The 25,288-nt window shown below is 48.9% G+C and overlaps 11 protein-coding genes across 11 annotated transcripts; 5 read left to right on the forward strand and 6 right to left on the reverse strand.

Moving 5' to 3' along the window:
• Window positions 1–55: 55 nt before the first annotated feature.
• Window positions 56–944, reverse strand: FMAN_14363 (uncharacterized protein; the record flags this gene model as incomplete). Its single annotated transcript, XM_041825048.1, has 3 exons — window positions 56–349; window positions 408–538; window positions 593–944. The coding sequence occupies 3 exons, from the start codon at window positions 942–944 to the stop codon at window positions 56–58; spliced, it is 777 nt and encodes a 258-aa protein (XP_041690467.1).
• Window positions 945–1,546: 602 nt separating this feature from the next.
• FMAN_14364 (uncharacterized protein) lies at window positions 1,547–3,402 on the reverse strand (the record flags this gene model as incomplete). Its single annotated transcript, XM_041825049.1, has 8 exons — window positions 1,547–1,744; window positions 1,811–2,045; window positions 2,092–2,258; window positions 2,307–2,570; window positions 2,621–2,879; window positions 2,928–3,052; window positions 3,102–3,195; window positions 3,245–3,402. 8 exons carry the CDS (start codon window positions 3,400–3,402, stop codon window positions 1,547–1,549), a joined length of 1,500 nt encoding a protein of 499 aa, XP_041690468.1.
• A 665-nt stretch (window positions 3,403–4,067) lies between these two features.
• Window positions 4,068–5,461, reverse strand: FMAN_14365 (uncharacterized protein; the record flags this gene model as incomplete). The annotated part of the gene is made up of 4 exons (XM_041825050.1): window positions 4,068–4,315; window positions 4,362–4,492; window positions 4,545–5,326; window positions 5,378–5,461. 4 exons carry the CDS (start codon window positions 5,459–5,461, stop codon window positions 4,068–4,070), a joined length of 1,245 nt encoding a protein of 414 aa, XP_041690469.1.
• Window positions 5,462–6,226: 765 nt separating this feature from the next.
• FMAN_14366 (uncharacterized protein) lies at window positions 6,227–7,992 on the forward strand (the record flags this gene model as incomplete). Its single annotated transcript, XM_041825051.1, has 3 exons — window positions 6,227–7,194; window positions 7,245–7,560; window positions 7,609–7,992. 3 exons carry the CDS (start codon window positions 6,227–6,229, stop codon window positions 7,990–7,992), a joined length of 1,668 nt encoding a protein of 555 aa, XP_041690470.1.
• Window positions 7,993–8,042: 50 nt separating this feature from the next.
• FMAN_14367 (putative beta-glucosidase precursor) lies at window positions 8,043–10,581 on the reverse strand (the record flags this gene model as incomplete). Its single annotated transcript, XM_041825052.1, has 6 exons — window positions 8,043–8,957; window positions 9,004–9,406; window positions 9,452–9,846; window positions 9,890–10,047; window positions 10,095–10,406; window positions 10,461–10,581. 6 exons carry the CDS (start codon window positions 10,579–10,581, stop codon window positions 8,043–8,045), a joined length of 2,304 nt encoding a protein of 767 aa, XP_041690471.1.
• A 1,220-nt stretch (window positions 10,582–11,801) lies between these two features.
• FMAN_14368 (uncharacterized protein) lies at window positions 11,802–13,596 on the forward strand (the record flags this gene model as incomplete). The annotated part of the gene is made up of 2 exons (XM_041825053.1): window positions 11,802–13,371; window positions 13,526–13,596. 2 exons carry the CDS (start codon window positions 11,802–11,804, stop codon window positions 13,594–13,596), a joined length of 1,641 nt encoding a protein of 546 aa, XP_041690472.1.
• A 1,073-nt stretch (window positions 13,597–14,669) lies between these two features.
• On the forward strand, window positions 14,670–16,500 carry FMAN_14369 (uncharacterized protein; the record flags this gene model as incomplete). The annotated part of the gene is made up of 3 exons (XM_041825054.1): window positions 14,670–15,047; window positions 15,194–15,736; window positions 15,793–16,500. 3 exons carry the CDS (start codon window positions 14,670–14,672, stop codon window positions 16,498–16,500), a joined length of 1,629 nt encoding a protein of 542 aa, XP_041690473.1.
• Window positions 16,501–17,457: 957 nt separating this feature from the next.
• On the forward strand, window positions 17,458–19,739 carry FMAN_14370 (uncharacterized protein; the record flags this gene model as incomplete). The annotated part of the gene is made up of 4 exons (XM_041825055.1): window positions 17,458–17,825; window positions 17,876–17,914; window positions 17,970–18,561; window positions 18,609–19,739. The coding sequence occupies 4 exons, from the start codon at window positions 17,458–17,460 to the stop codon at window positions 19,737–19,739; spliced, it is 2,130 nt and encodes a 709-aa protein (XP_041690474.1).
• Window positions 19,740–20,167: 428 nt separating this feature from the next.
• FMAN_14371 (uncharacterized protein) lies at window positions 20,168–21,652 on the reverse strand (the record flags this gene model as incomplete). Its single annotated transcript, XM_041825057.1, has 1 exon — window positions 20,168–21,652. One exon carries the CDS (start codon window positions 21,650–21,652, stop codon window positions 20,168–20,170), a length of 1,485 nt encoding a protein of 494 aa, XP_041690475.1.
• Window positions 21,653–22,029: 377 nt separating this feature from the next.
• Window positions 22,030–23,072, reverse strand: FMAN_14372 (uncharacterized protein; the record flags this gene model as incomplete). The annotated part of the gene is made up of 3 exons (XM_041825058.1): window positions 22,030–22,326; window positions 22,382–22,959; window positions 23,018–23,072. The coding sequence occupies 3 exons, from the start codon at window positions 23,070–23,072 to the stop codon at window positions 22,030–22,032; spliced, it is 930 nt and encodes a 309-aa protein (XP_041690476.1).
• A 969-nt stretch (window positions 23,073–24,041) lies between these two features.
• Window positions 24,042–25,235, forward strand: FMAN_14373 (uncharacterized protein; the record flags this gene model as incomplete). The annotated part of the gene is made up of 4 exons (XM_041825059.1): window positions 24,042–24,323; window positions 24,369–24,748; window positions 24,795–24,862; window positions 24,907–25,235. The coding sequence occupies 4 exons, from the start codon at window positions 24,042–24,044 to the stop codon at window positions 25,233–25,235; spliced, it is 1,059 nt and encodes a 352-aa protein (XP_041690477.1).
• Window positions 25,236–25,288: the final 53 nt, after the last annotated feature.

The raw sequence follows: 25,288 nt of genomic DNA on the forward strand, positions 1-25,288 counted from the left end.
AGCTGACATAAGTTATCCGTCAACCTAAGAAGGCCTGAAATGATCACTACAGGACTTAGCATATCTTCGGTAAAGCTCTACGGCGAGTCGGCTTCTGAGCCAGCTCAATCTCAGCATCTCTTCGACGAACCAAGCCCGGAAGGCGTTGGCCACTGGCATACACCCAGTGAGGAAGCTCTTGGGAGATTACAGTATTGGGATCTTCCCCGTTGTTCAGACGCCCAACAAGAGCAGAAGATTGAGCATTGCCGCAGCCCATGTTGAAAGCCCAACTTGTGAGGGCACCGTATTGGTTTCTGTTGAGCTTTGCTTTGCTGTTGAGCATGGCTGTGATACAGACTTCAAAATCCTGCAGAGGCGAACATGATTAGTGATGAAGAGCCTTTCTGCTAGCGACCAGAACGAACCTTCATGTCATCTGCCAGCAGTTTCTTTCCATTCGCGACAGAAAGCGGAATGGGATACTTGACTTCCCTGCACTGGGGTGCGTCACACAGATGGCCATACCCCACTGTCGGATTTCCGGTAGGATCGTTGTCTGGAAACCATCAGCCTCAGTCCAAGGAACAATTATCTCCGAGACTTTACTCACAAACATCGGGCCTGAAGCCCTCGAAGTTGGCGATGAGATTGACAGTCGCCGCATTCGACTTGGGCGGTCTACACGAACGGCACTTCGAAGTCACGTACCCGCTTGATCCTGTAGCGACATAGTAGTCGGACACGTAGCACCCGAACGTCGTCTTGTCCCAGAGGGCGTTGCCTTCAATGTTGGTGCCCTCAATCTGGCAGGTGATGGTCACATCAGTACCCTTGACAAACTGTCTCTGGATAGCATGACTTGTCGTTGGACCGCTGCGGCATCTGACGCCCTCGTCTGTGATGAGAAAAGCGGTGCTAAACGCGGCTGCAAGAAAATGGGCTGCGAAGGTGTGAGGTCTCATAGTGAATTATTGACCGTAACTTGATTGACGGACGAAAGAATTGTTGACCTGAGAACAAAGGAGTGCATGAGCTCCTGTCTTATATTTACAAATATCACCCAAGTCATTCAACGGGGAATCGATGGTCGGTCATACGGTCAGGGGTCTAAACACCCGACAGTGATCTGCGACTGTCCAACCGATGTGATCTGGGTAGTGGCTTCAGACCATCCGGATTGGGAGGAAAGTCGGGAAGCACAGTCACGAATAAAGACTTTTGGACTACCCCAAACATTTGTCCCGGAGTTTATTAGCTGCATTAGGAGCTCGATCCCGATGATGTGAACCTTGGCTTGCTGCGTGTAAAGTGCAGTGACCTGTGTCTAGACGTTACGGTCCGAAGACTAGTTCGGAAATTAACCCTTCAGCTTGTGTAATTCTGGTGTGGTGAAGGTTGGTAAATTATACGACATGAGCCGCTGCGTTGAGAATTTAATCACAACGTCTGGGTGTATGCCAGATGTGAAGCAATGGCTGTTGAAGAATAATTTGCGTTTGCTTGGACTATGAATAATGACTATCTAGCTACGATGAACTGCCCCCAATTAATCTACCTTCTATGTTTAGTAAACATAACGGAAGTTGAGATTCTTCCTGTCAGTGACATCAGAAATCTCGAGATGCTCCGTATCATCCTCAAGACCAGAGCTCGTCTGTTGGAGCTCATCTCGTCGCTTATTCTCGGCAATCAGCACGAATCGGAGAACGATCATAGTCACGGTAGAAATGCCAAAGCAGATCGTCGTCGCCAAGAAACCGCTCTAGAGTCATGATATCAGCTTCGTTCCAAGTAAAGAGTGTCATCACAGAATGACTGGTTGACTTACCGAGTACTCAGGTGCCTCACGGGCAAAGAATAGAAAAGGGCCGATGATATTACCGGTGGTATATGCCATGAACATCATCGCGGCGGCGACACTTTTCTTGGTAAAGCCAGCGACGTTGGAAGCCACCATGGACAGGGAAATGGGGAAACCAGCGGCGAACGCGACAAAGATCCACAGTCCAAAGAGTCGACTTCCTTGGTTGGGGCCGTAGCGAACAAGAAGCGAGCCAGCCAAACTGTAATAGTTAGATGGCGAAGTCACACGAGGTCGGAGATGCTTACCTGATCAAGCTGAGGCATGCGCCGATAATGGTTCTGTAGCCGTTGAAACGACTGCAAAGGTATGTTGATCCGAGAGCGAAGAAAGCAAGGATGGCACCCATGGGCATGTTGAGGAGGTAGACCTGGAAACGGCTGAAGCCAAAGCCGGCCATGACAAGACTACTGAACTACAAGGTGTCAGATAATTGCTACAGTCGAGTACGGGGATCACTTACTGTGGTATGTGCACCGTTAGGGATGCTGAAGGCAATTTGAAACACCATCAACAGAAGGACATTGGGATCCTTGATGACCTCGCGAACTTGTTCCCACTTGAAGCTGTTGTTCTTCATGCCAGTTTGGTTACTTCGAATACGATCGACGGCATCAATACGTTGTTGTTGGTCAAGGAATCGTGCGTTGTCGGGGGTGTCGGGGAGGAATATAGCGAGCACGATGGCCCAGGCGAGAGTGATGAGACCGAAGATGATGAAGAGCCACTGCGTAAAGGAGTCAGTGGTTGTTACTCAGCACAGATGGGGGCGCTTACTCTCCAAGACTCAAGAGCACCGCCAATGTGAGCGATACCGTACGCCAACAGCCCACCAAAGGAAGTAGCAATGGCATTACCCAAGAACCAGATACCGTGTCGGAAAGGCTGTTCCTCACGTTTGTACCACATTCCAGTAATGAGGGAGAAACCAGGCGAGATGGAAGCTTCTGCTACACCAAGGAAGAAGCGAGCGACGAGGAGACCGGGAAAGGTTTGGACTGCGGCGTGGCAGCAGAGGATGATGGCCCAAGCGAGACTACAATATGTTAGCGGGAGAATCGTGCAAGATTGGGGAAATGGTTACCTTGATCCAGCGAGGTACTTGCCCAGGGGCAGACGAACCATTAGCCAGGACGCTGGGTAGCTGAAGGCAAGGTAGCCAAAGTAGAAGGCGCTGCTGCACCAGCTGTATCTTGATCCAACGAGGTCCTACTCTTGTTAGTGAACGCGGAGTACCTCTATATCGATGTATACTGACCAAATCGTCGATAATGCCCATGATGGAAGCAAAGTTGAGTGACTGCTTGTCAAGGAACTGCAGTGTGTATGACACAAGAAGAAGAGGCATCAAGCTGGACACCAACGTTAGCACTCTTCATCTCTAGTTGAAGGAAAACTTACCAAAGATCAATCCTTCTCAGGACTTTTTTCCCCCTATAGTGGTTATCGACTCCCTCCTCCGCAACCTGCATCGACCCCTGAAGGCTCAGCGTCTCACCCATCTTCGCATCAGGGTCCTGAGCCGGGAAGTTGGTCTTGTCCTCTCTATCAGAAGCCATAGTGTCGAAGAATATCTTGTAAGTGTTGAAACAAGAGAATGAAGAAGAGTTGAAGATTGATTGAGTAGGGAGGACTGGAAGCCAGTTAAGTAGATGTCTAAGGGAGCATCTAGACCAGTGGCTTTATCTCTTGATCCCAAGCTGTCTCCACCCCCGCATAAACTCAAGATAAGTCTGGGGATACTATCTCAGCACTGACGTTTTGATCAAGGAGGGAGATACCATTCACGTCTGAAAAGTTGAAGTTATTTCACTACCCGTTGGAAAGAGCCGTACTGCTAGTTTCTCCAGCTCGGGTATCGTTACATGCTAATTGGTCCAGTCGGCAAAGCAGGGTTCTGGCGTTGCCGATTGGCTGACTCGGCTAGGCGATAGTGTTGCTGCGACGGACCCGACTCTTTGGGTAGCGCCGGAATGCGGGGGATGGCGAATATTGGGTGGGTGTTAGTACGCCGATGGTTGCCCATCATGGTTCCGCGGCGTAGATAATGACGATGCATTATCTTCATCGACAGAGACATGCATATGCGGTCTTATCACATGGGCGGTATCAACGGTGGCTCAAAAAGGAATTACAACGCGATATCGCCGCCTCTTTGATAACGACGGAATTAAGATGACATAAGAGTATAACCAAGGCTTCATTATCTCATCATTCAAGTGATCTAAAGTCTATAACCAATCGGTTCAACATCCCTCTTAAACTCATCCCTCGCTTGATCCATCAACTCAGTCTGAAGCAGCATCTCGCAAGCTGTAGCTGCTAATCCCTTTGCACAATCCAAAGCTCTCTCAAACGCTTCTCTTGTTCCAGCTGCCTCTGCAAACTTTGGTGTATGAGGTTGCACCAAAGGATCTTCTGTTCCGACAGCGAACATGGGGTGAATACCTGGGACGCAGTATGTGACGTTGCCTAGGAAGGTCAGTAGGGCTGAGCAAAGAAGTGGCAGTGGACTTACCCATGTCCGTTGATGCGCCCATTGGTGGTTGGTTTGCGTCTCCGATGTAATCTCGTCCAAAGGCTTGCATGTGCTTTGTAAACTCATTCGACATGGACATGTTCGGTCGAAGCTCCATGTAGTCTTGATCTCTGCGAGTCCGTTAATAAGACTTCCACGGTCCATGCAGTAACTTTGACTCACGATTCGCAACTGCACTGTACTTGGCAGCCCGTAGCGATCGCCCCAGCTTTAAAACAAGCCTCTACCCTCCCCGTGAGCTCCTTGATCTGATCAGCCCCAGCAGCTCTCAGATAATACTCCAAATTTGTTGAATCAGGAATGATATTTGGCTCAGCACCTCCATTTCTAATAACACCGTGAATTCGCTCTGTAGGTTGAATCTGCTGTCTCAGTAGCGAAATATTCACGTATGACGAAACAACCGCATCGAGCGCATTTTTCCCGTGCCACGGCGTATTCCCCGCGTGAGCATTCTGCCCTGTAAATGCCACTTTGATCTGTCTCCTCGCACTCGACCTCGCTGCCGAAACGCCATCTATATTCTTCTCCCCCTGCGGCGACAGTCTCCCTGTCGGATGAGCCATAAGACACGCATCTACGCCTTCGTAGGCACCAGCTTTAATAAGGTGGACTTTTCCTCCGCCACCTTCTTCAGCTGGTGTTCCGAGGAGACGAACGCGGCCGGGGATGTCGAGGGAGCGTATTGTTTCGGCGGTGGCGATGAATGCGGCGATGGAGCTTGTTGCGATGAGGTTGTGGCCACAAGCATGGCCGAGACCGGGAAGAGCGTCGTATTCTGCGTTGAAGACGATGAGTTTGCCGCCCTGGCCGGATTCGACTTCGAACGAGGTTTGGATGCCGTAGGCGGAGCGTTTGACGTGATAGCCGAGACGCTGCATGAGATCGGAGATGTTGTCGTGGGCTTTGAACTCCTTGTAGTTGAGCTCCGGGTTCTCATGGATCTACAGACATTAGAGAAGCTCCCCCAAAGCTGTCGAGGTGGTGTCGTGTACCTTTTTGCAAATGTCTGCAAAGTCCTGCTCATGATGAGTGACAGACTGGGAGATCTTTTCGTAAAGCTGCTCGTTGGTAGACATCTTGCTCAGTTCGTAATTACAATGAAATTACCCCAGGAACTAAACTACCCCGGGCTTGGCCAGCTTATAAGAAAGAAGCTGCGGTTCTAGCTCCTGCGGGCCATGACACAATCCGAGCTGAATTTCATGACGCCCGCTGGCTGCATGAATCAGGAAACTCCGCGAGACAGAAAATGTCCCAATGTGGCCATTTCCGGCTAGTTTTTTGCTGCTTACAGGGGAGCTTCAGGGGGTCTGTGTGGCAGTTTTCCGACGGGTAACGTAGACCGACGGCCACTAAAATTAGCCGAGAGGTCCAATGAGAAGCTGGGGAGGTGTTATCGCAGTTGGAGGCTGATGGAGGACAAGGTTTTCTTGGGCAGGATTAATAAGCTCGTCATGGCCCTGATGATGACGATTTCTGTTGATGGAGGAGATAACGAGGTCGTTTGAGTTGATGGACCTGGTTTTGGATACTACGTAGCACGGATATACGGGTGTAGAGCTGATATGATAGAATGCACAATTAAACGAGAGCTGCAAGGACCTTGGAAATAATAATCGAGACTAGCTATATCCGTACTAACACAAACTCAATCCATCGGTATCTCCTCCCGACATCCCTCACTCATCCTTGGAAACGTCACCCATGCAATCACTATCACAAATTTCTCCCCAATCCCAACCCCAATCCCCCCCGCAACCTAGACTTTAACGCCCTGACGAAGGGGGTAAAAAAACTGATTCAGTTGCATGTTGCATCACAATTACACAACACACGATCCCATGTTATCTTCCCAGCGCGTCTGTATTCCCGAGTCATATCTCCGCCCGCCATGCCATCCCCCATCGCAGATCGCCGAAAAGCGCGTTCCAAAAACGGTACGCCCGGAACACAACATCCCTTCCGATATCGCTGCTAACAAAACTATTCATGAAGGGTGTTTGACATGTCGTATCCGAAAAGTCAAGTGTGACGAGCAAAGACCTGTTTGCAAACGTTGCGAGAACAGTCCCAATAAGTGTGAATGGCTCGAACCGGGTCAGGCTCTCAGTGCAAGGGGGAAGAGGGTTGAGAGTCCTGCGTATGGGAGTCCGCGGTTACTGGCGTCGAGTGAATCGCCTGCGAGTTTTGACTCTGGAAGTCCTGTTTCGCCGGCGAGCGGCCATGACTTTCACTTTCCACGATCGCATTTATCAGCAGCGCATATACCGCTTGCGAATTCACTGCAGTTGAGTGAGCAGGACAGAGCGGCTTTCGCCTACATCCCTTATTCGACTATGGTGGTGAGTTATGGAAAGCTCTGGCAATGGAGTAACTTTTCGTATATCTATGCGAACATTGCGAACGTGTATCCCGGCGTGATGAGGAGTTTCATCGCAGTCGCGAATATGGAGCTACGAGCGAAGGAGCTTCTTATTGCGCAGGAGGTGGTCGATGGTAGTGCCTCGTTGGAGAGGGCGAGTCGCCTTGCATCTGCGGCGGCGGCTCATTATACACAAGCGCTAAAGGATCTGTCATCGTTGTTGGATCGTATTTGTCAGACGCCGGAGCAGGATTGCGATATCGATGCCCTGTTTACGATGTGGTTTCTAATTTTGAGATATGAGGCTTGTGATTCGGAGACTACGGGGGCGTCGTTGCTGCATCTCGATGGAATACGGTTATTTTTGGGGCCGTACTTGCGGGATGATGGACAGGCGACTGGGAAGAAGTTACCGTGCGTTGCGCAGGCGATGCTGCTTTACACATTGTAAGGTCACTGACTATAACAACACTGTTGTTATTTACTGACAGACATAGATACCTCGATGCGGACTCGGCAACAGGCAACATGAACAGTGGACAGTTCTGTCTTGACTTTCTATCACGCGACGCTCATGACTACATCTCACATGAACATCTCTTCCTCAGTGTTCGATCAGCTCTTCCCAAGATGTGGGGTGAGCAATATCCTATATCAGAGCTCCTCGACGATATGGAGAATTATCGCCCTCTCCGCTTATATCACCTCTGTCAAGGATCTAAACTTGAGCTTCTCAGACTAGCACGGTCAACAACGCACGGTGGATACGACGATCTGAGGAAACTCTGGCGACATGTCGAAAACTTCGGTGATGTACGACAGCTCATCTGTTCAGGCATGTAATATAACTAACGACAATAGGAATTCGTCGATATTCTCCTCCTCGCCAAAAACGCCCCCAGTTCTGGAGGGAAACGCCTCATGTGGACAGTCTATGCCGCCGCCCTTGACTTCCACGCCCTACAAATCCTTTGCTCCAGCCTAGACACCTACAACGAAACACCATTCAAGCCGGAACCCTCCCTGTCCTACATCTTCAGCGTCGCCACAAAAGCCCTCGAAGAAGACCCCCGTCAAGTCTACCGTTTCATGTGGTCGCTCTCTGTAGCACTCAGCAAGACGAATCAGACTTGGTTATCTACGCAGCTTGCAAAAGCGAGGGTTTTACTACCGCGGTTCGGAGTTCCTGGTTTGATACTTGAGCAGTGCGGGGGGTTAAGCGCCAGTAACGAGGGAGCACAGTAACTCGTTTTTTCTTGTATGATTTTGTAATTAAAAGTTTATAGATTTGGCTTCTAAACTTCTATACTGAATGATTCTTTTAAGGGGAGGGCGCGGCTGCTGGAGCCGACGAAGATGGTGTAGTTGCCTGATTGAAGAGTCCACTCTTGCTTGACGACGTCCCAGACGCTCAAGTCACGTCTCGTGAGCTCAAATAGAATCTCAGCAGATTCGCCCTTTCTGATCTTTACCTTTTCGAAACCTCGGAGTTGCTTAGGAGGACTATTCGGAATAGCGACGTACAGTTGAGCAACTTCCTCGCCATCTCGCTTTCCAACGTTTGAGACGGTGGCTTGAGCGGTAGCAAACGTACTCCAGAGATCGGTAGCAGTAGCCGAAGCACTTGTCTCAGCAACCTTGACTACCAAGTCAGAGTACTCGAACTCGGTGTAGCTAAGGCCATACCCAAATTCAAACCTTGGGGTGACATCCCGATCGTCGAAAGAGCGGTAGTCCAAATACACGCCTTCAGTAAAGTCGCACTGCGGATCCTTGCTGCCTTCCTCCAATCCACAGGGCTTGTAAGGAGTATAATCACTCTCGTTCTTGGCCAACGTATACGGCAGCTTGCCCGAGAAATCAGCCTCACCGTAAAGAAGCTTCACGAGCGCTTTACCGCTGTCTTGGCCGGGGAGATGAGCGATGATTGTTGCTGTGACGTTCGGATGTTCAATCCACTGATCAACGAGACGAACCCCAGCTGCGTGGATTATGACAATCGTGTTGGCGCATTTTGATGCAACGTTGAGGATCAGAGCATCGCTAAAATCATCGTGAAGACCATCGCGGTCCCAACCTTCTGTTGCCATGGCGTTGATAAAGACGAGACAGACATCTGTTGCGCCGTTCACATCGGGGTTGGAGGATGAAAGGTCCCAGTTCACCCAGCTTCCATCCTTCGCGGCTCTTTGCTGGATCGTACTGAGGGGCTGTATCTTGTTAGTAGACTTCTTAGGAAGAAGAGAAGAGACTTACATCGCTGATATAAGGCGGTGAATTGGCAGCTGCCCTACCACCCGATACAATATTCCCTCCCTTGGCAGCTTGGTCAAAGTGCTCTTCAGTCCCAAGAATAGCCTGTCCCATCTCTGGCGAGGAAGTATATCCCAACTGGAAAAGATTGTCGGTATTCTTCGTCTTGGCGACAGTGGCATCATACCCAAAGACAGAGATCATCTTGGGCTTTTCAGCAAAGGGAAGAGTGTTGTTTTCGTTCTTGACGAGTACATGGCCTGCGATGGCACCCTCGAGCAAAGTTGGTCGTGATTCAGGGATGCGAGCTTCGACTTGTTCGTGGGGAAGGGAGAGGTTCTTCATTCCTATGCCGGGGGTTGGAAAGTCGACATCTTGGCCGACTAGGTACCATGCAGCCAGGATTCTGCCTTCATCAGTAAACACTCACTCAGTGTTTGAGATTACATACCTCGTAGCCATATCAGTAACCCTGTCCTCCTTGACAGTCCCATTCTCAACAGCCATCGTCAAGTTCTCTCCCCAAAATCCACCCATTGGCATGACCATATCAAGACCAGAATTCGCACTCTCAAGATTGTGCTGCGCGTTCCAATCCAGCAACACAAACCCCTCAAACTCAAGCTCGGTCTTGAGAAGCCCGTTCATGAGCTTGCTGTTCTCGCAGGCATAAGTTCCGTTGACGCGGTTATATGAACACATCACCGACGCGACGCCTGCTCTTACCGAGTCTACAAAGGGCCAGAGATAATACTCGTGAAGAGTCTTGTCGTTGACGTTAGATGATACGGCTTCGATGCCAAAGTAAGGACGACGGTAGGTTTCTTGTTCGTTGGCGATGAAGTGCTGTGGTTGTTAGTGATGTTGGTGGATGGGAGGAGGTACTGACTTTGACGTTGGCGATGACTCCGGCGTCTTGATGCCCGATGATGGACTCTGCGCTGAGTTGGCCCGTCAGATACGGGTCAACCGAGAAACCCTCCCAGTTTCGTCCGCCAAGTGGTGTTCTTCCCAAAGGCCCAACATTTGGACCAAGAAGGACATTGACTGATCATAGTTAGTATGAGAAATCCACCCAAGATGCTGATACTCACCTCCCTTGGCCTTGAATTCCTTCCCCATATAATATCCACGCTGATACGTCAAGTTCTTATCCCAACTCGCCCCAACATGCAAAGCAGAAGGATACGAATTCACAAAATCCGTTGCTCTCACTCCATTACCTGCATCATGGAGACACAAACCCGGCCATCCAAGGCGCGGAATCGTACCCGTATTGCCAGCGCAAACATTATCCGCGGCAAAGCCACGCGTAACATTGACTTTCTCCTCGAGCGTCAATCGATCCACGAATTGCTGTGCTTTTGCGTATGCATCTTTCCAAATTCCTTTGCCAGTTCCTTGCGCTGTCAAAGGTTAGGTTAGCGCCATCAGGGGTCAAGTTACTAGGCGAATCTTACGCGATGGATACTCTTCAGTCGGAATCCCAGCAGGGAGAGAGAATGAAGAAGTTACTTGCAGCGCAAGACACAAGAGCTTAGTCGACCACATCATGTCAGGCACTACCTCGCAGATCCTCATCTTGGAAGGAGCGGAGGTGTTGTTGCTTGTATTTATCAGTTCATCGCGTTACCTGAGCTTTGTTGCATGAATAACGAATAAGCCGGTGATTAACCGATACGACCCGTAAATACGTCATTGGACGAGGATCGCGGATACTCCGTTGTTCACCGCCAAGAAATAGAGCCAATCGGAGGGTTAGCCGGTGGTACAGGGTATGTTGCGATGGATTTTGGAGTTGCGATCCGGGGCCCCGGAGGGTGATAGTCTCCCACGCGGAGTAGTGTAGATATCATGCTATTGATTTGAGGTGGTCGGATAGATGAGGTTTTTCTGAGTCCCTTAACTATCTATGGATTTTAGCCGGGTGCAACGTTGCCTTTGGCAGTTCATTTACTCAATTGAACTAGCTTCCCCTTGTTTGCCTTGGCAGACAGAAGATGGCCACATTAGGTCAATCTAGTAAACTAAATCAATTCTCATCGGCAAATATCTTGCGGCAATTGGGCTAGTACAGGTCGGCAAAGCAAATAACAGTAAAGTCTATAGAAATAAGTATAAAGTGAAGAACAATTGATATACAGACCTATCTAGCCTGAGCGTCAACACCACTTCCGACTGCCTACCATCGTGACTGACATGTGCAAATCGACGTGGCATCTTGACGATGATTGTAGATGCACTTTCGCTGCAACTCGATATCCGAACCTTCCGGGCTCGAAAGTCCGAAAGCTGCCAGGCTGTAGATCCAACCCCCAAATATTTTCAGCCGCTGTTGGCGATCAAGGTCAGCCTGAGCACTCGCGTCGTGGGGGTTCGAGTCACACAAAGACGGACAACTCAGACTTTCCTTTGCGCCATAAAGTGCAAGCAGCGCAACAACCGCTCGTAGCCGACGTGCACTATTCCACCCCCCAAGATGAAGTTGTAGTCATCGCGTCTAGTTTTGACGAAGAACGCGAAGCCGATGGCATGTAAGACGTAGTTGGCTGAGCGCATTGGTCATTATTCGCCCGCAAGAGTCTGCTGACGAACGCCCTCGATTTTGAGGCCCCCGAATCTGCAGCTTACCAGTACTGGAATCATCAAGCTCTACCTACACAATTGTGTTCACCAATCAAATGCAGCCATATCGAGATCGCAACGAGATTCTTTGACGATGCTGCAACATATAAGAGTAATAATTTCGCAACTTGAACTATGTAAAAGAAGGCCCACAAGAAGCTTTTCTCTCATCTGAAATGGCCGTCACTGACTCCTCAGAGAAGCGCCCAGAATGGTGCCCACCTGGAAGAAGTCGATTTGTCACTCGACCGACAAGGCCAGGCGCTCAGTCTTCGTCTGGGAGTTCTTCAAAGAGGCCAAATTCTTCTTCATCTTCAAGACATAGTACATCGCTTACGACACCTCCATCGTTGGAGCCGTCTCCTAGAGTAAGGAGGATATCAAGCAACCAACCGTCTAATTCCCAGTTATCAAGACCAAGGTCGAGGTCCCCAGCTCCTGATGATGGGGCAGTAAGCGAGACCTCAAGCCCAGACATTCATGGCAAGCACAAGGAACCAGACCTTGAGCCATCTCAGAGAACACAAAACCTTTCACCTATATTCAGTTTACCGAAAGAGTTGTTCTATGTACGTGAGAGTGGCCAATCATACGAGTTCGGCTTGTCCTCAGGGCATGATATTTTAACGCTGAAGTTACGATTGGCCGAAGAAATCCGAATGAGATGCCAGGTCCAACATCAGCTAGATGAGCTCGATGCACTGCTAACGAAGGTTTCCGAGCACTACGACGAAGCTCAATCTCGCGCCAATGACTTAGAGCAACGATTGAATGCTGCTCTTGAAGGCCAGGCAACTCAGCAAGCAGCAAACCAGTTCGAAGCCGCCTCTATGTTGCCAAACGTTCGACCAAAACCTGCTAACCCTAAGGAATTTACGCCGGAAAATTACATCTGGGTAACACAGCAATGGGAACGCGTTGCAGAAGAAAATCTTAGACTGGATAACTGTCTGCACATTGCCGGCATACAAAAGCACCAGTTAGAAAGGGAAATTATTAGACTCTCTCAAGAAGTAGAGAACTATCAGAAGCCGAATATAGGCCATGGAAAGTCCATGATCGACGCTGCTCAGCAGACCGAAGAGGAAGAGCCGACGCGAATGACAGCAGTGGCTACCCAAACAGAATTTGGGGATCAGAAAGATACGGAAAACGGACCCATCGAGCCAGAATATCAGGTAGTTCCTCTCAAACAACCGAGAACTGTAACGACCGACGCTGCAGTTCAAGCTGTAGAACAGCCTGATGAGCACATGCTGTCCAATGAGTTATCCGGCCAAATAACCAAAGCCTCTGAGGTACTGGAAGTAAAAATCCAAGAGTTTGGAGAAGAAAGGCTTGACAGGAAGATTGAAGTGTGCGTCAAACAGGAAGATTCTGGACAGGGCAGCTCTTCACAGACTAAAGCTTCAAAGGGGAAGGGAATCGCGCGTGAAACGACGATGGCCCAGAACGAACAAAGCTCCATGACACGAGACTTCGAGCTACTGCAACCGCTAGCTTCTAATATTCCTCAAGGAAACGGGTTCGCTGGGTTGCAGTATGAAAATGAGCGACTTCGTCGGGAAAATGAGCGGCTTCGTCGGGAAAATGATGAGATGAGAAACACTCTCGAGCAACATCAAATCGAAGACAGCCGCCCAGAAGGACCAGAGAGTCATCATAGTCACGCAAGCCCAGAAGAAACGCAGGTCTGGAATACAAACCCCGGGGCCGAGGTTGAAGACGCCGATGTCGAGATGGGAGGTAATACGGTGGGACAAGACTCAACGGCACTACAACACATTGAGGCCCCAGTGATTCCAACCATACCTCCAGCAACATCAGAAGCGGGGGAAATACTGCGGTTCAATCTACAGCGTTTTTTAAGCAGTATTAATCGAGACACGATATTGAGCAGTGATGATGCTGGACGCCGACGAGATAGTCAACGACATGAGCGGCTCAGACTACGAGAGCAGAGGAGATTGAAACGAGAAGAAGAAGCTCATCATCGGAAGCAGAGGAGGACAGAAAGAGAGGAAGACAATCGGAGACCTCGCAAACACCACAGACGGTCTCACAAGAGGCATAGACAGAAAAAGAAAATTCTTTCACCACTTGGATGGGTAAGATATCGTCGAACATTCATTGGTTTCTTTTCGCTCAGGCACATGTTTTCCTCGCCTGTTCAGTTATCATAGCGGATAGAGATAGGGGTCAGGGTTACCATTATTTCTTTCATACCTTCTCTCTCTGGTATTATATGTAATCATTTCCTACAGGACCTACTTTGTCGTCGCTTCTTCGAGTCAACCTGGAAGTCAATCCTTCTTGTGTCCAGGATGAGATTGTTTTTTTCTTACCGATTGAATTTCATATCCTCTCATAGATTGGTATTTAATGAGAGAGGGGCTTCTATTGTCACTTAAAAATATCAACATATCCGGCGCACTGATTATCGTTCTGGTGTTGATTCAAATGCGACGTCGGCATGGAGTCAGCCTCCGCGGGAGCGGGAACATCCTGAACTCCATGGTTTGACGTTTTATGTGACGCAGATAAGCAGTAACGCTGTGATGTCAGTGGCCAACTTCGCTTACCTCAGACGCTGACCTCCATCTCGAAGGAATTTCCCGATCCAGAATCTGTTCCTCATCCTTTTCGCTTTCGTATTGGATCCTTCAATGTACCACGGTGTAGCACTCTTACTTTTGTCGCCGCATTAAAATCTTCCATGATGAATTGAGTTTGCTATCAACACAAGCCATCAGCTAGCTAAAGATACCCTTATCACAATCGGTCTCGTCTTGGACGTTTTAAAGCGCTAAAAGATGACATCGCGCAACCCCGCAAGCCTTGCGCCTCCACTAATAAGATTGCGGAAGTATGCTGCGATGAACCAATAAGAAGGCATTTAATGGGCATGCAAGATCCCAGCAACATCGGCAATTCCCTCTCGGATTAAAGTTTACTGCCGTCTTACCGATTTTGCCGTTGACAATGCGTATATAGACCTGCTATGCCGCATAAGCTTTGATTGCTTCCTTCTGCAACTAACCATCATGTTGTCCCGTCTCATTGAGCTATCGGAGCGCGCTCCAAAAGACTTCACCCTAGCCATAGGCTTCTCAATCCTCAGCGCTCTCTACCTCCTGCGACGCTGGCTACTTCCCAAGCCAATCCCAGGTATCCCGTATAACGAAAATGCAGTCAAATCCTTCATGGGCGACATCCCCGAGTTCAGAGATGCTCCCAATCGTCGAGAATGGTGGGCGCAGCAACCTGCTCGTCATCAATCGCCAATTGTTCAAGTATTCATGAGACCCTTTGGAGCACCGTGGGTCTTCGTGGCGGATTACTTTGAGGCATCAGATATTTGCATGCGCCGATTGAAGGAGTTTGACAGAAGTGATGTGACATGGGAGCAGTTCAACGGTGTTGTACCAGGCCATCACATCACGCTGAAATCCTCAGACCCAAAGTTCAAGAAGAACAAAGAGTTGATTCGTGACTTGATGGCGCCAACCTTTCTTCAACAGGCAAGAAGAAATCTCTTATGCATGAGAGCGTTTGCTGATTTTGATAGGCCTCGGCTCCAGAGATCCACGACAAGTTCAGTAGTCTTCTCAAGCTTTGGGATCGCAAGCTAGACCTATCAGGCGGCAGGCCATTCGACATAGCTCAGGACATCCATAACTCAGCACTTGATATCATTCTCAGTGCTTCTTTTGGCATCGAATCTGGAGATGGTCAGATCGGCAGACAACTCGAAGAGCTCAAGGCCAGAACCGTTCCAGGTGGGAAGGATGACCTATTCGAGTTTGAGGACGTTTCTGTCGACGAGGAACAGAGTTGCTTCACCACTCTTGCAGACAGTGTCGGTCTATCTATGAGGTCGCCTCTTCCCACCATCCATCACTTTCTCTACCGAAATCTCTCGCCAAAGATGCGAAGGGCAAGGGCGGGGCGTGATAGATTGAGAGATCGTGAGATTGCCAAGAGCATTGAACGAAGAGAGTCAGGTCAGCCTCAACGCTGTGCTTTGGACAATATGCTTGCGAGAGAGGATGCCATTGCTGAGAAAGAAGGGCGGAAGCCCAACTATCGAAGTCAAACAATCATGAGCGAGGTATGTTGCCACCTGGATGGGTATGTGCTGTGAGTGATTTGGTTGACAGTTCGAAGCTGATGGGATACTTGGTTGCCGGACATGAAACAACCTCAGCTGTTCTCCGATGGGGAATGAAGTATTTGACTGCCAACCAGCGCGTACAATTACTCCTCCGTGAAGCCATCTGGAATGCACATACTCAAGCCACAAATGACAATCGCGTCCCAACCGCTGAGGAGATTCTCAAAGCTCACATTCCATACCTCGACGCTGTCATCGAAGAGATGCTCAGGCACTCACGCGTCGCCCCAGTCACCCTTCGCCAAGCCACCACCGATACTCAGATCCTCGGTCGCTTCATCCCCAAGGGAACAACAGTGGGCTTCCTCGGCAACGGCCCAGGCGTCATGATGCCCAGCATCCCAGTCAACACAGAAAAGCGATCCGAAGCTGCTTTGGCACACATGGAAAGGACTCAGCTATTTGATGAACAAGACCTCGCTCAATTCGTACCCGAAAGGTGGCTCACGACCACTGTTAATGGGGAAGGCGAGGAAGAGACGGCGTTTGATCCACAAAAGAGACCGTCTCAGGCATTTGGACTTGGACCTTGCGGTTGCTTTGGCAAGAAGCTCGCTTACATTGAGATAAAGATATTTCTTACCTTGTTCTTCTGGACGTTCAAGCTGGGGTCGATTAAGCCTGAGTTGGCGACGGAGGATGAGATGCTCGCGTTGACCCGGTCACCAAAGAATGTTCACGTCAAGCTGGCAAAGGCGTAGCGCCTTATGGATAAAATCGTTACTTCGGAGAGCGTAATAAGAGTTTTGTAAATACAAATGAAGTGCACTGGTACAAGATTTACAACAATGGGTGTTTGCTAGTCGTCACTGTCCTAACTACTGATCGGCCCTTATCAGCCGGGTTGTGGGGGCAAAAGGGTACTAAAACCTATTTCCATCCCGGGGAATGAGGTTGTTCCGCTTCGAGATGATGGACTGATGCTGAGACCGGGCTGAGAAACTTCAAGTTCTCTCTGATGACTAAAGCTCTCAGCCACAAGTCTCAACTGCAAATAACACTCAATAAAGTTCTGGGCATATACTTCGGCGTTTCGATTCTACAACATATAACTAGTCGCTATTCTCAGTATTTACATCCCCCATGAGATAAGGTCGGTTCAAGCTGCTGAATGAAAACCTGGTGCTTTGGGGCCGAACATCACTGGTCAGGTTAAGTAGCTTGGTGGCCCCTGACTTACCCAGCGTCCTAAAGCTGCCTGAATACCTGCACATAGCCTTCTCCTGATCAAGCATAGAAAGAAGGTGTTTCTCAGCTGCGCCTCGGCCAACTTCATGGGGGTTGCTTCGCCGTATCCATAAGTTTGCGCAATACAAATTGGCCGAAGGACCCACACCCGAGGGGCCTTCCACATATGGAAATACCTCCACAGTTGCCAACAGCTGAGACACAACAATATGCAGTTGGTTGATAAATTGCATGGGTCAACCAACAGATGGTCAAAGCGAGCAAAGAAAAGAGATAACACAAAATACCAAACCCTGGGAAGCTAGGGGAAAACTTCTACATCGGAATTAGTGCCGAATCTTTTGCTGCACGCGCGAGGGGTCAAGACTGATTAGCTACTCTATATATAGCCGTGTGACTTTGTCCCACGTAACTTTTTCCACCGTCGATATTCCCTCATACCAGTACCCCCTCTCCGCTTCTACCGCAATATGACTTGGGATCGATATGAACTTGGCCAAAGGAACATTTTCTACGATGAAAAGAAACCCCTGATCCCAGTCAACGTGTTCCCTCCGCACGTAGAGCGCGTACGGAGATTAATCACAGACCTTTCTTGTGTCGCCAATGGAGAAGGCTTGATCAATAAAAATGAGCTTATTTCTGATGATAAGTTGAAGCCCTTGCTATATGGCCCAGATCCAGATCCTGCCCTAGTTGCGGCGCAGAAGACCTTGAGCAAGGCACACAGTCTCGTCAACGGTGGCTACAAAGAGGACGAGTGGCAGGCTTTCTACGCAATAGACTTTTTTGCAACACTTGCCGGTTCTCTTTCATTACATAAAGATGATACTAGACGGTAAATTTGTTGTGAATTCCTTTGGTCATCAAGCTGACGTTAAACTCAAGTGTGTCGTACAATAAATATTATCATGACGCATTCAAGAGGTATGACGACTTTTATTTATATTTAATACACTATAAAGCTAACGCAGTCGTCAAGAGAGACCAATGGGCTCTGGGACCTGTTTAAAAAAGATGAGGAGGTCGGAATAGGGTCATTTACGAGCCTCAGTAGCCCTAAACCAGACCAAGCTTTCTTCCTTCCCATTTATCACAACCGCCATCCGACCGGGATTCCAACCGTGGTAGACCCCAATGCTAGGCAGTGGAATAGGGCTCAAGAGATATCCGCCATGGAACCGTTTACGTGGTCGACGCTTAAGAGATTACATGAATTTGGTCTCCAACCAGCACCTTTCAACCTTTTTAAGAAACCACCACTTGAAGCCAATCTCAAATGTTACCCTTGGCTTGTGGTCGAACACAAGAAAGAGAAGCAGGATAATAGGCCCGTGAGAGACGTGTGTTGCCAGGCTGCTAATGCTGCAGCATGCGCGATTAGTTTGATCAGACACACAGCTCAGTATGCTATAAAGCTACCCAAACAAGCGCACATCCCCCCCATGCCCGTCATCACTACCATCGGACCTAGTGTCAAAGTGTGGATCATGTATTATGCCACAGATTTCGACGCCCCGTGCTGCCACCGAGAGACTACAGAGGTAATAGTAAAGAGACGCAAAGAGGGATATGTAAGTGTATCTATCGGTTTGGATTCTCTTAGCTGACTTGAATTAAGATTATGCGCGTCATTTGGAACGGTGAAATGACCAAGCTTGCTGATGTTGTTATGTTCCAAATGGTCCTTGATAACGCGCATACCTGGGCCACACGAGTTTTTAAACCTTTGATATCTTCGTATATCGAACAGTGGCAGCATATATTCGATGAATCAATTCTGGACCAAACTTTAGGCCATAACGCGTTCTTTCTTTCAAAGAAACGTCGCGAAAAGACAGTCGAGCAGCGACGAGCCATTGTCCCGATAGTCCAAGGCCTGTTGGATGACCAAGCCACCATGGAGCTTGATTACATGGCCAATAAGAAGGTGACTCCTCTACTTTTAGGTCTAATGATGCACCAAATTTGCTCCTTAGAGAAGGAGTTAATAAACAGTGAAGTTGATAGAGTCGTTTCTCAGAAATTAGAGGGGCTGTCCATGAAGGGACTGGTAGCCGGAAAGCAGTATAGTTCCCGAGGAGGAGAGAATGCCCGATCTCAAGCACACTCTGACTGCTATTCTGACGACCAGGAATCTATTTTTGGGTCGCGTCAAGCCAGTCAATACTTTCCACTTGACAACGATGACCCGAACGACCCCGACTACAGGCCGTCACAAGATTCTTCAGCTTCTGTTCAAACGACATCGTTTCTGGCTCTTGCGGCTCCTCATTCAAATGCTTCAGACGCCTTGCCTTCAGCCTATGAGTTTTCTTTCCATAGTTCGGCGCAGGTTATCTCAAAAGGTCCGGAAGCCCAGCCATTAAGATCAAACACAGATCGCCTACTTGATAGTCCCGACAGTGATGGGCGGAAATCTCCATCTATTTCTGGGGGCCAGGCTACTCCAAAGCCAAGTCCCTCAACACTGTTCTCCAGGCTTTCGTCTACGCTTTCAGGTTCGCCAGATGGAAATGTATCTCGAGGGATATCTAAGGGAAAAACACCTTATGGGTTACCGGTCATCACTGGTCCATTATCACTTGAAAGGCGAGAATGGTCTCCCGGACGGCGACCTGGCCAGCCGAAGCCTCTACATACCCATGCTCCCCTGGAAGGTTCTAGCGAGAAGAGTCAATGTCAGGACGCAGGTCAAGACGAGAGCGACTACATTGATTTGACAAGAGACAGCCAGGAAGGTGCTTTGTAACCTTGGGCTTAGCGAGACAGACACCATGTAGTCATAGAGGTTCCACAGATTAGAAGATCGTTGGTCAAATGGCATTATTTCAATCTTGACACATATTAATAAGGTCCGGATTATGGGTCATAAGCATTTATTTAAAAATCACATATTCGGGGCATTCCGGGATCTCTCATGCTTTCAGTTAATAAAACTTCGTACAGCGTCTGCTGATGAAAATAGTCGGGGGAAGGGGGCTGTTTTTCTTGGTTGGGCATAAAAGTGTGATACAGTCACAGAAGGCTGTTATAGTTCCTGGATGGGATCCCGAATGTTCCGATAAGTGTGGTCGTATGTGATTAAACGAGTCTCTAGGTAGCACTAGATGACGACTGCTCGCCAACATTGATGATGTGGTGAGCAGCCTTCAATATCCACTTGAGCTATCATTGAAGCTAGACCGCGCCAGGGTTCTGATAAGTATACTCTGCAGCTCCACTCCACTGAAGATAGCCATTGCTTCCAAAGAAGTGCTTATCATTGCCTAGCCATCCCTTGACATATGTTCTTTGAAGTCCACATTGCTGTTTCTTGCCCTGGAATCTGTCCTCTAGCCAAGCCATCCAGAGACTTCGGACGCCTGAGATGATTGGAGTATGACCGAACTGATCGACATACATATAACTCAACGAGCCATTCGGATATAGATTCGCGGTATTCGTGACAGTTTCATTGGTAGTCGTAGCCGCGATGAAGACATCCTCGGAACCCTGAATCACCAAAAGAGGACCTGCAAATGGCTTATCGCCGACAGTCCCGAGCTTGTCAAAGGCAGCAGCGTGATAAGAAGAGTTGTACCAATCGCTTTTCTCGAATACGCTTTGCGATTCAGTGAAGAATAACTGTTGCCCGGCTGCAACACTCCCTCCGATCTGCTTCATCAGCTTTTGTCTCGCGACACCCAGAGGGGTCAACCATTGGCTGGGCTTGAAGTCATGAAAGATACTCGACAGCGCTATAGATGCACTGTAGCTACTGAAGAGCCTAGGAGTGGATAAAGGCTTCATGACGGGTGCAATCGAAATGGTGCCAATGTAACCCTTCAAGAGCTCTACGAAAGCTTTCCTTCCACTGGTATCCTTTCCTTTGGCGAGCGCCTCGGCTGCACCCCAGGCAATTCCACCGCCCTGACTGTGGCCCATAATGGCGAACTTCCCACTAAGTCGGTTGCTGAAAGCCCCAAGGGCAGCTTCCATGGCAAAGAGAGTGTCTTGTGCACCAGCAGGTGTAGCAAAGTACTGATGCGGAATATCACTGCCGTCCCATGACTTGTCTACTCCAAGACCCGCATAGTCAGGCGCAACAACTGCATAGCCTTCTTGTGCGAGGACCAGAGGGACCACGTCCTCGTAGTAGAGACCACGATGAGCAGAAGGTGCAGAGTCAATGAAGAAGCCAGAAGTTCCATGAGCCCAAAGAATCGCGGGAGCTTTGCCGTTCGACTTGGTGTTGAATTGACGGGGCAGAAACGGCCAGAGGATAAACGCACTTGCAGGAATAATTGTTCCGTTGAAGTTACGAGTTGTATAAAGAATTCTGCTCAAGGACGATCCAGGTGCGATCGAGAACGGTTCTGGGTCTGTTACTTCCTGCACCTTGAGGACCTGACCAGGTCGAAGGTCGGTGGGTTTATTAGGGAGAGTGTAGAAGTCATCTTGTTTTGGACCGCCGTTGGCAAGACTGGATTGATGAAAATTGATGACAGTATCGATACTGCTGGCTACAGTGTCTGAAAGATTGGCTCCTTTGATCTGGGCAGGTGAAAGAGAGAAAGATGAGTTGAAGCCTGTAGAGAAAGGCAAAGCTGGAGCCAGGTTCTGGGCTTCAGTACCCCCCAAGAGTGAGGCTGAAAGGAATAGCGACCAAGATGAGTACTTCATTTTAATAATTTGCTTCGTGATTTCACAAGCAGACCAATTTCTGAAGGAGGCAGGAGGAGTGATCGACGTATCGAGTAGAAGCAAGGGCTTTATCATATCATCTCCATTCTGGCGTGACAAATCAGCAACGTCATATCCTCATCAAAGGATCTATCGAATGTAACGAGATAATCATCTCGGAATATCATTGCTGACAAACTCTGGTAACATGACCCTTGGATCCGCATAAAGTCCGCACAGAACCCGCTTCCTATCCGCAATACGCCAAAGCCAAGCGTAAGCATGATCAGTTGTTAACAGTAAGCACGGTTACTGACTGTCAGCATGTATGATCAAATCAAAAGCCACTGTCTTATTTATCTCAGGGCTATCTTGCTTTATTCTCTCATTCCCTTCTCCGCAAGTTGTTTTGCCAACTTCTCTTCCCCCTCATAAAGACCATCATGCGAACCTTCAGCAACAACAGTAGGGTAAAGCGCTTCCATAGGAATCTCCCGCACATTGACCGAGTTGCTCTCTCTGTTGCCGATAAGCATCGTCTCAACGATGTTTCCATCACCGTATTTCTCTTCGGTGAGGACCTGGAACATGACGTTGGCGCATTGTTCTGCGGTGAGTCCCAGAGTAGACGGTGGCATTCTGTCACGGCAGTACTCGGGGTGAAAGATGGGCGTCTGCATGGAGGTTTAGCGAGGGCTTACAGGGAACTTTGTTTGTGAGGTCACTTACGTGCACAGCACCTGGACAGACGGCTGCATTGCGAATGCCGAATCGCTTGCGGACTGTCGATAGTGATTTGACAAAGCTTACGATGGCTGCTTTGCTAGCGAAATAAAGCGGTGTCTGTAGCGAGTGCAAATACCCTCCACAACTCGCGACCCAGAGGAGGTTACCTTGCACGTTACGATTTTGCAGCCAGTAGTCTATCGCAATCTGTGCCAACCTGATAGGACCTAGTGCATTCACAGCAAAGGTCTTGTACACACCCGGATTACCGTCGACCTTATCTTCAGATAAAGAAGAAACTCCGGGAGGATTCCAGAAGGTGCTTGATGGGGGCTCGTAAATGCCAGCGCCATTACAGACGATGTCGATCTGGCCAAGCTTCTCAAGCGCTGCGTCCCATAAAGAAGAGAGTTGAGCCCAGTCGCTAACATCAGTCTTGTGGAAGTGGACAATAGGCTTGCCGCCCTCGGTGGTTGTCCACTTGTTGACCAGATCCTCTGCTTCGGGGCGGAGTTTGAGATCAGCTATCACAACTGAGCACCCATTCTCAAGAAGCTGCTGGGCGAAGGCAAGGCAGATACCTATAGCTCCATGTTAATTTTTCATTCTAGATGCAGGTAATCAGAAAAGGTTGCATACCAGAACCTGCGCCAGTAACGATGGCATTCTTGCCCTTGACGTCGTAGACAGACATATCGATCAGCTCAATGAATGGTGGAAACAGAGAACACAGTAAACGAGGGGCAAAAGCAAAGAACGTTCCTTGTTATCGAGGGACGTGCTTTACTTTTATCCTTGTTAAACCCCTCATTGCCCTTGAGTTCAGCTCGTGGAGCATTGCATTATACCCTGGTATTTGAAGCTGATAGCTTCAGTCTGGCACTTGCTTGGGTTCGATCTTCAGCGCGGGTTTCGGAGCTAATTTCATCGAGAGCCTGAAGGCCGACCACGTTGACTCAAACTCACGAGATCTCTCCTAGATGAGCTTCTCAGCGCTCATGGAAGACCGGCTAATTACTTGTATCTGACCTGTCAACCAGATCAGATCATCAGGCCACACGCAGTCTCTGATGCACTCCCCTGACGTTTGCATAAATTCCCTGTTATGAAATCCTCTATAATTCGTGCACAAACCTGCTCAGATTAGATTAGCCCACTTCGGATACTCCCTCGTGTTGGTTCCGGGAAACAGCTAACCCCAATGCAGGGGCCAAGGATTCGTGGCTTGCAAGGGTTCCAGATCTGTTTCGGTTCCGTCTGGGGATCGTAACAATCCCTTAGAGGTTGAATGCCCTTATTTTAAGGATTATCTAGTAGTTTCTACGAGCGCATGGTCATTCAGACGTATCAGAGAAGGGGCTATGCTGAATCCATAGCCAGATTCGAATCACTTGTAATGTTGCCTCTTCTCCCATTCTTGTTGTGTTGGTTCTGCAAGCTAGTGAACTTTAATTCCTGACGCCGGAAGCTGATGCTGGTCTTCCGGTCCATAATGGTCAGCTTTTGGCTAAAGCTGGACAGATCAACAGGGTTGGTCATCCAACCGACCACGGTAATTACTCGCGGACATGAGCCATCTGACTAAGTACTCTTGTATCCCATCTTACTCGACATTCAACGACTCTCGGTTCGTATTGTTTTCGCGATAATTCACCTGCCTATTATGGCAGAGGCTTCAGAAGCATGGCACGCAGTCAAACCAACTGGTCTTGCTGCAGCACTTCTCGCAATCACTATCGTCTTCACGCCGATGATTCTCGTCGTTGTCGGCTTGAGAATATGGGTTAGAGTGACGCATCACTGCTTTGGACTAGAGGATTGGCTCATGTGCATTGGCGCGACCCTCAACTTGGTTCACAATGGAGTTGTCATCTGGGGCAGTTTTACCGGCATTGGCACAGCAGATTCCAAGCTCAATACGGCCATAATTATGGAAGGCTTTAAGGTACGTTTTCCAGTATTTTCATTATTGCTTCTAACCATACTTCAGGCTGTGACCTTTTGGCAGATCTTCTATATCAGCAGCTCCATGTTCATCAAGATATCCATCTGCGCTCAGCTACTGCGCGTTACAGATAATAAGAGAATCAATATGTTTCTCTGGGGCTTGATAGGTTTAACAGTCCTCATTACACTGGTAGCAGGAATTATCGGACTAGTCAGGTGCAGACCGCTCAGTGCATCGTGGGACCCAAGCACAGGAACATGTATGGATCAGGGTATACTTTCAGTACTGACATACGTTGTATCGGGGATCAACATTGTAGTCGATTGGTCTGTTGCAATATTACCAGTGATCATTCTGTGGAACGTTCAGATGCACAGGCCTCTGAAGATTATGGCAAACGTTGTTATGGGTATTGGCGCTTTGTAGGTCTTCAGCCGATGCATGACGATTCTCACTGACACATTGTAGGGCATCGGTGGCAACTATTGTTCGACTTCCATACTCCCCTGCATATTCCCAGCCTTCTAATCAACTCCGTAAGTTCTTGCGCCTACAATCTATGCTTTGGCTGACTTTTTAGACGGCATCGGAAACATCATTCTCTGGACAGTAGTCGAATGCAGCCTCGGCATCCTCGCCGGATCAATGCCCATGCTTCGGAAGCTCTTCAAGGCATTACGAAAAGACGACAGCTCATACGCCAGAGGGACAGACGATATCAATCTCGTCACTATTGGCCAGGTTCGTGGGAAGCATCATCCGATTTACGGTGGAGATGTTAGAGCTACTGTTGCGGCGGGAGACGACCGAGAGAGCGACAGGGATGATGAGAGCACAAGGCAGATAATCAGAGTCACAAAAGAGTTTGAGCAGATATCGGTGATAGAAAAGCCTCCATCTAGATATTAGCTACCAATATTTCAGCAACGGGGGGGCAAAACAGCAAAAATAATACTTGATTT

This window comes from Fusarium mangiferae, assembly GCF_900044065.1.
Source record: "Fusarium mangiferae strain MRC7560 genome assembly, contig: FMAN_scaffold020, whole genome shotgun sequence".
Lineage (NCBI taxonomy): Eukaryota > Fungi > Ascomycota > Sordariomycetes > Hypocreales > Nectriaceae > Fusarium > Fusarium mangiferae.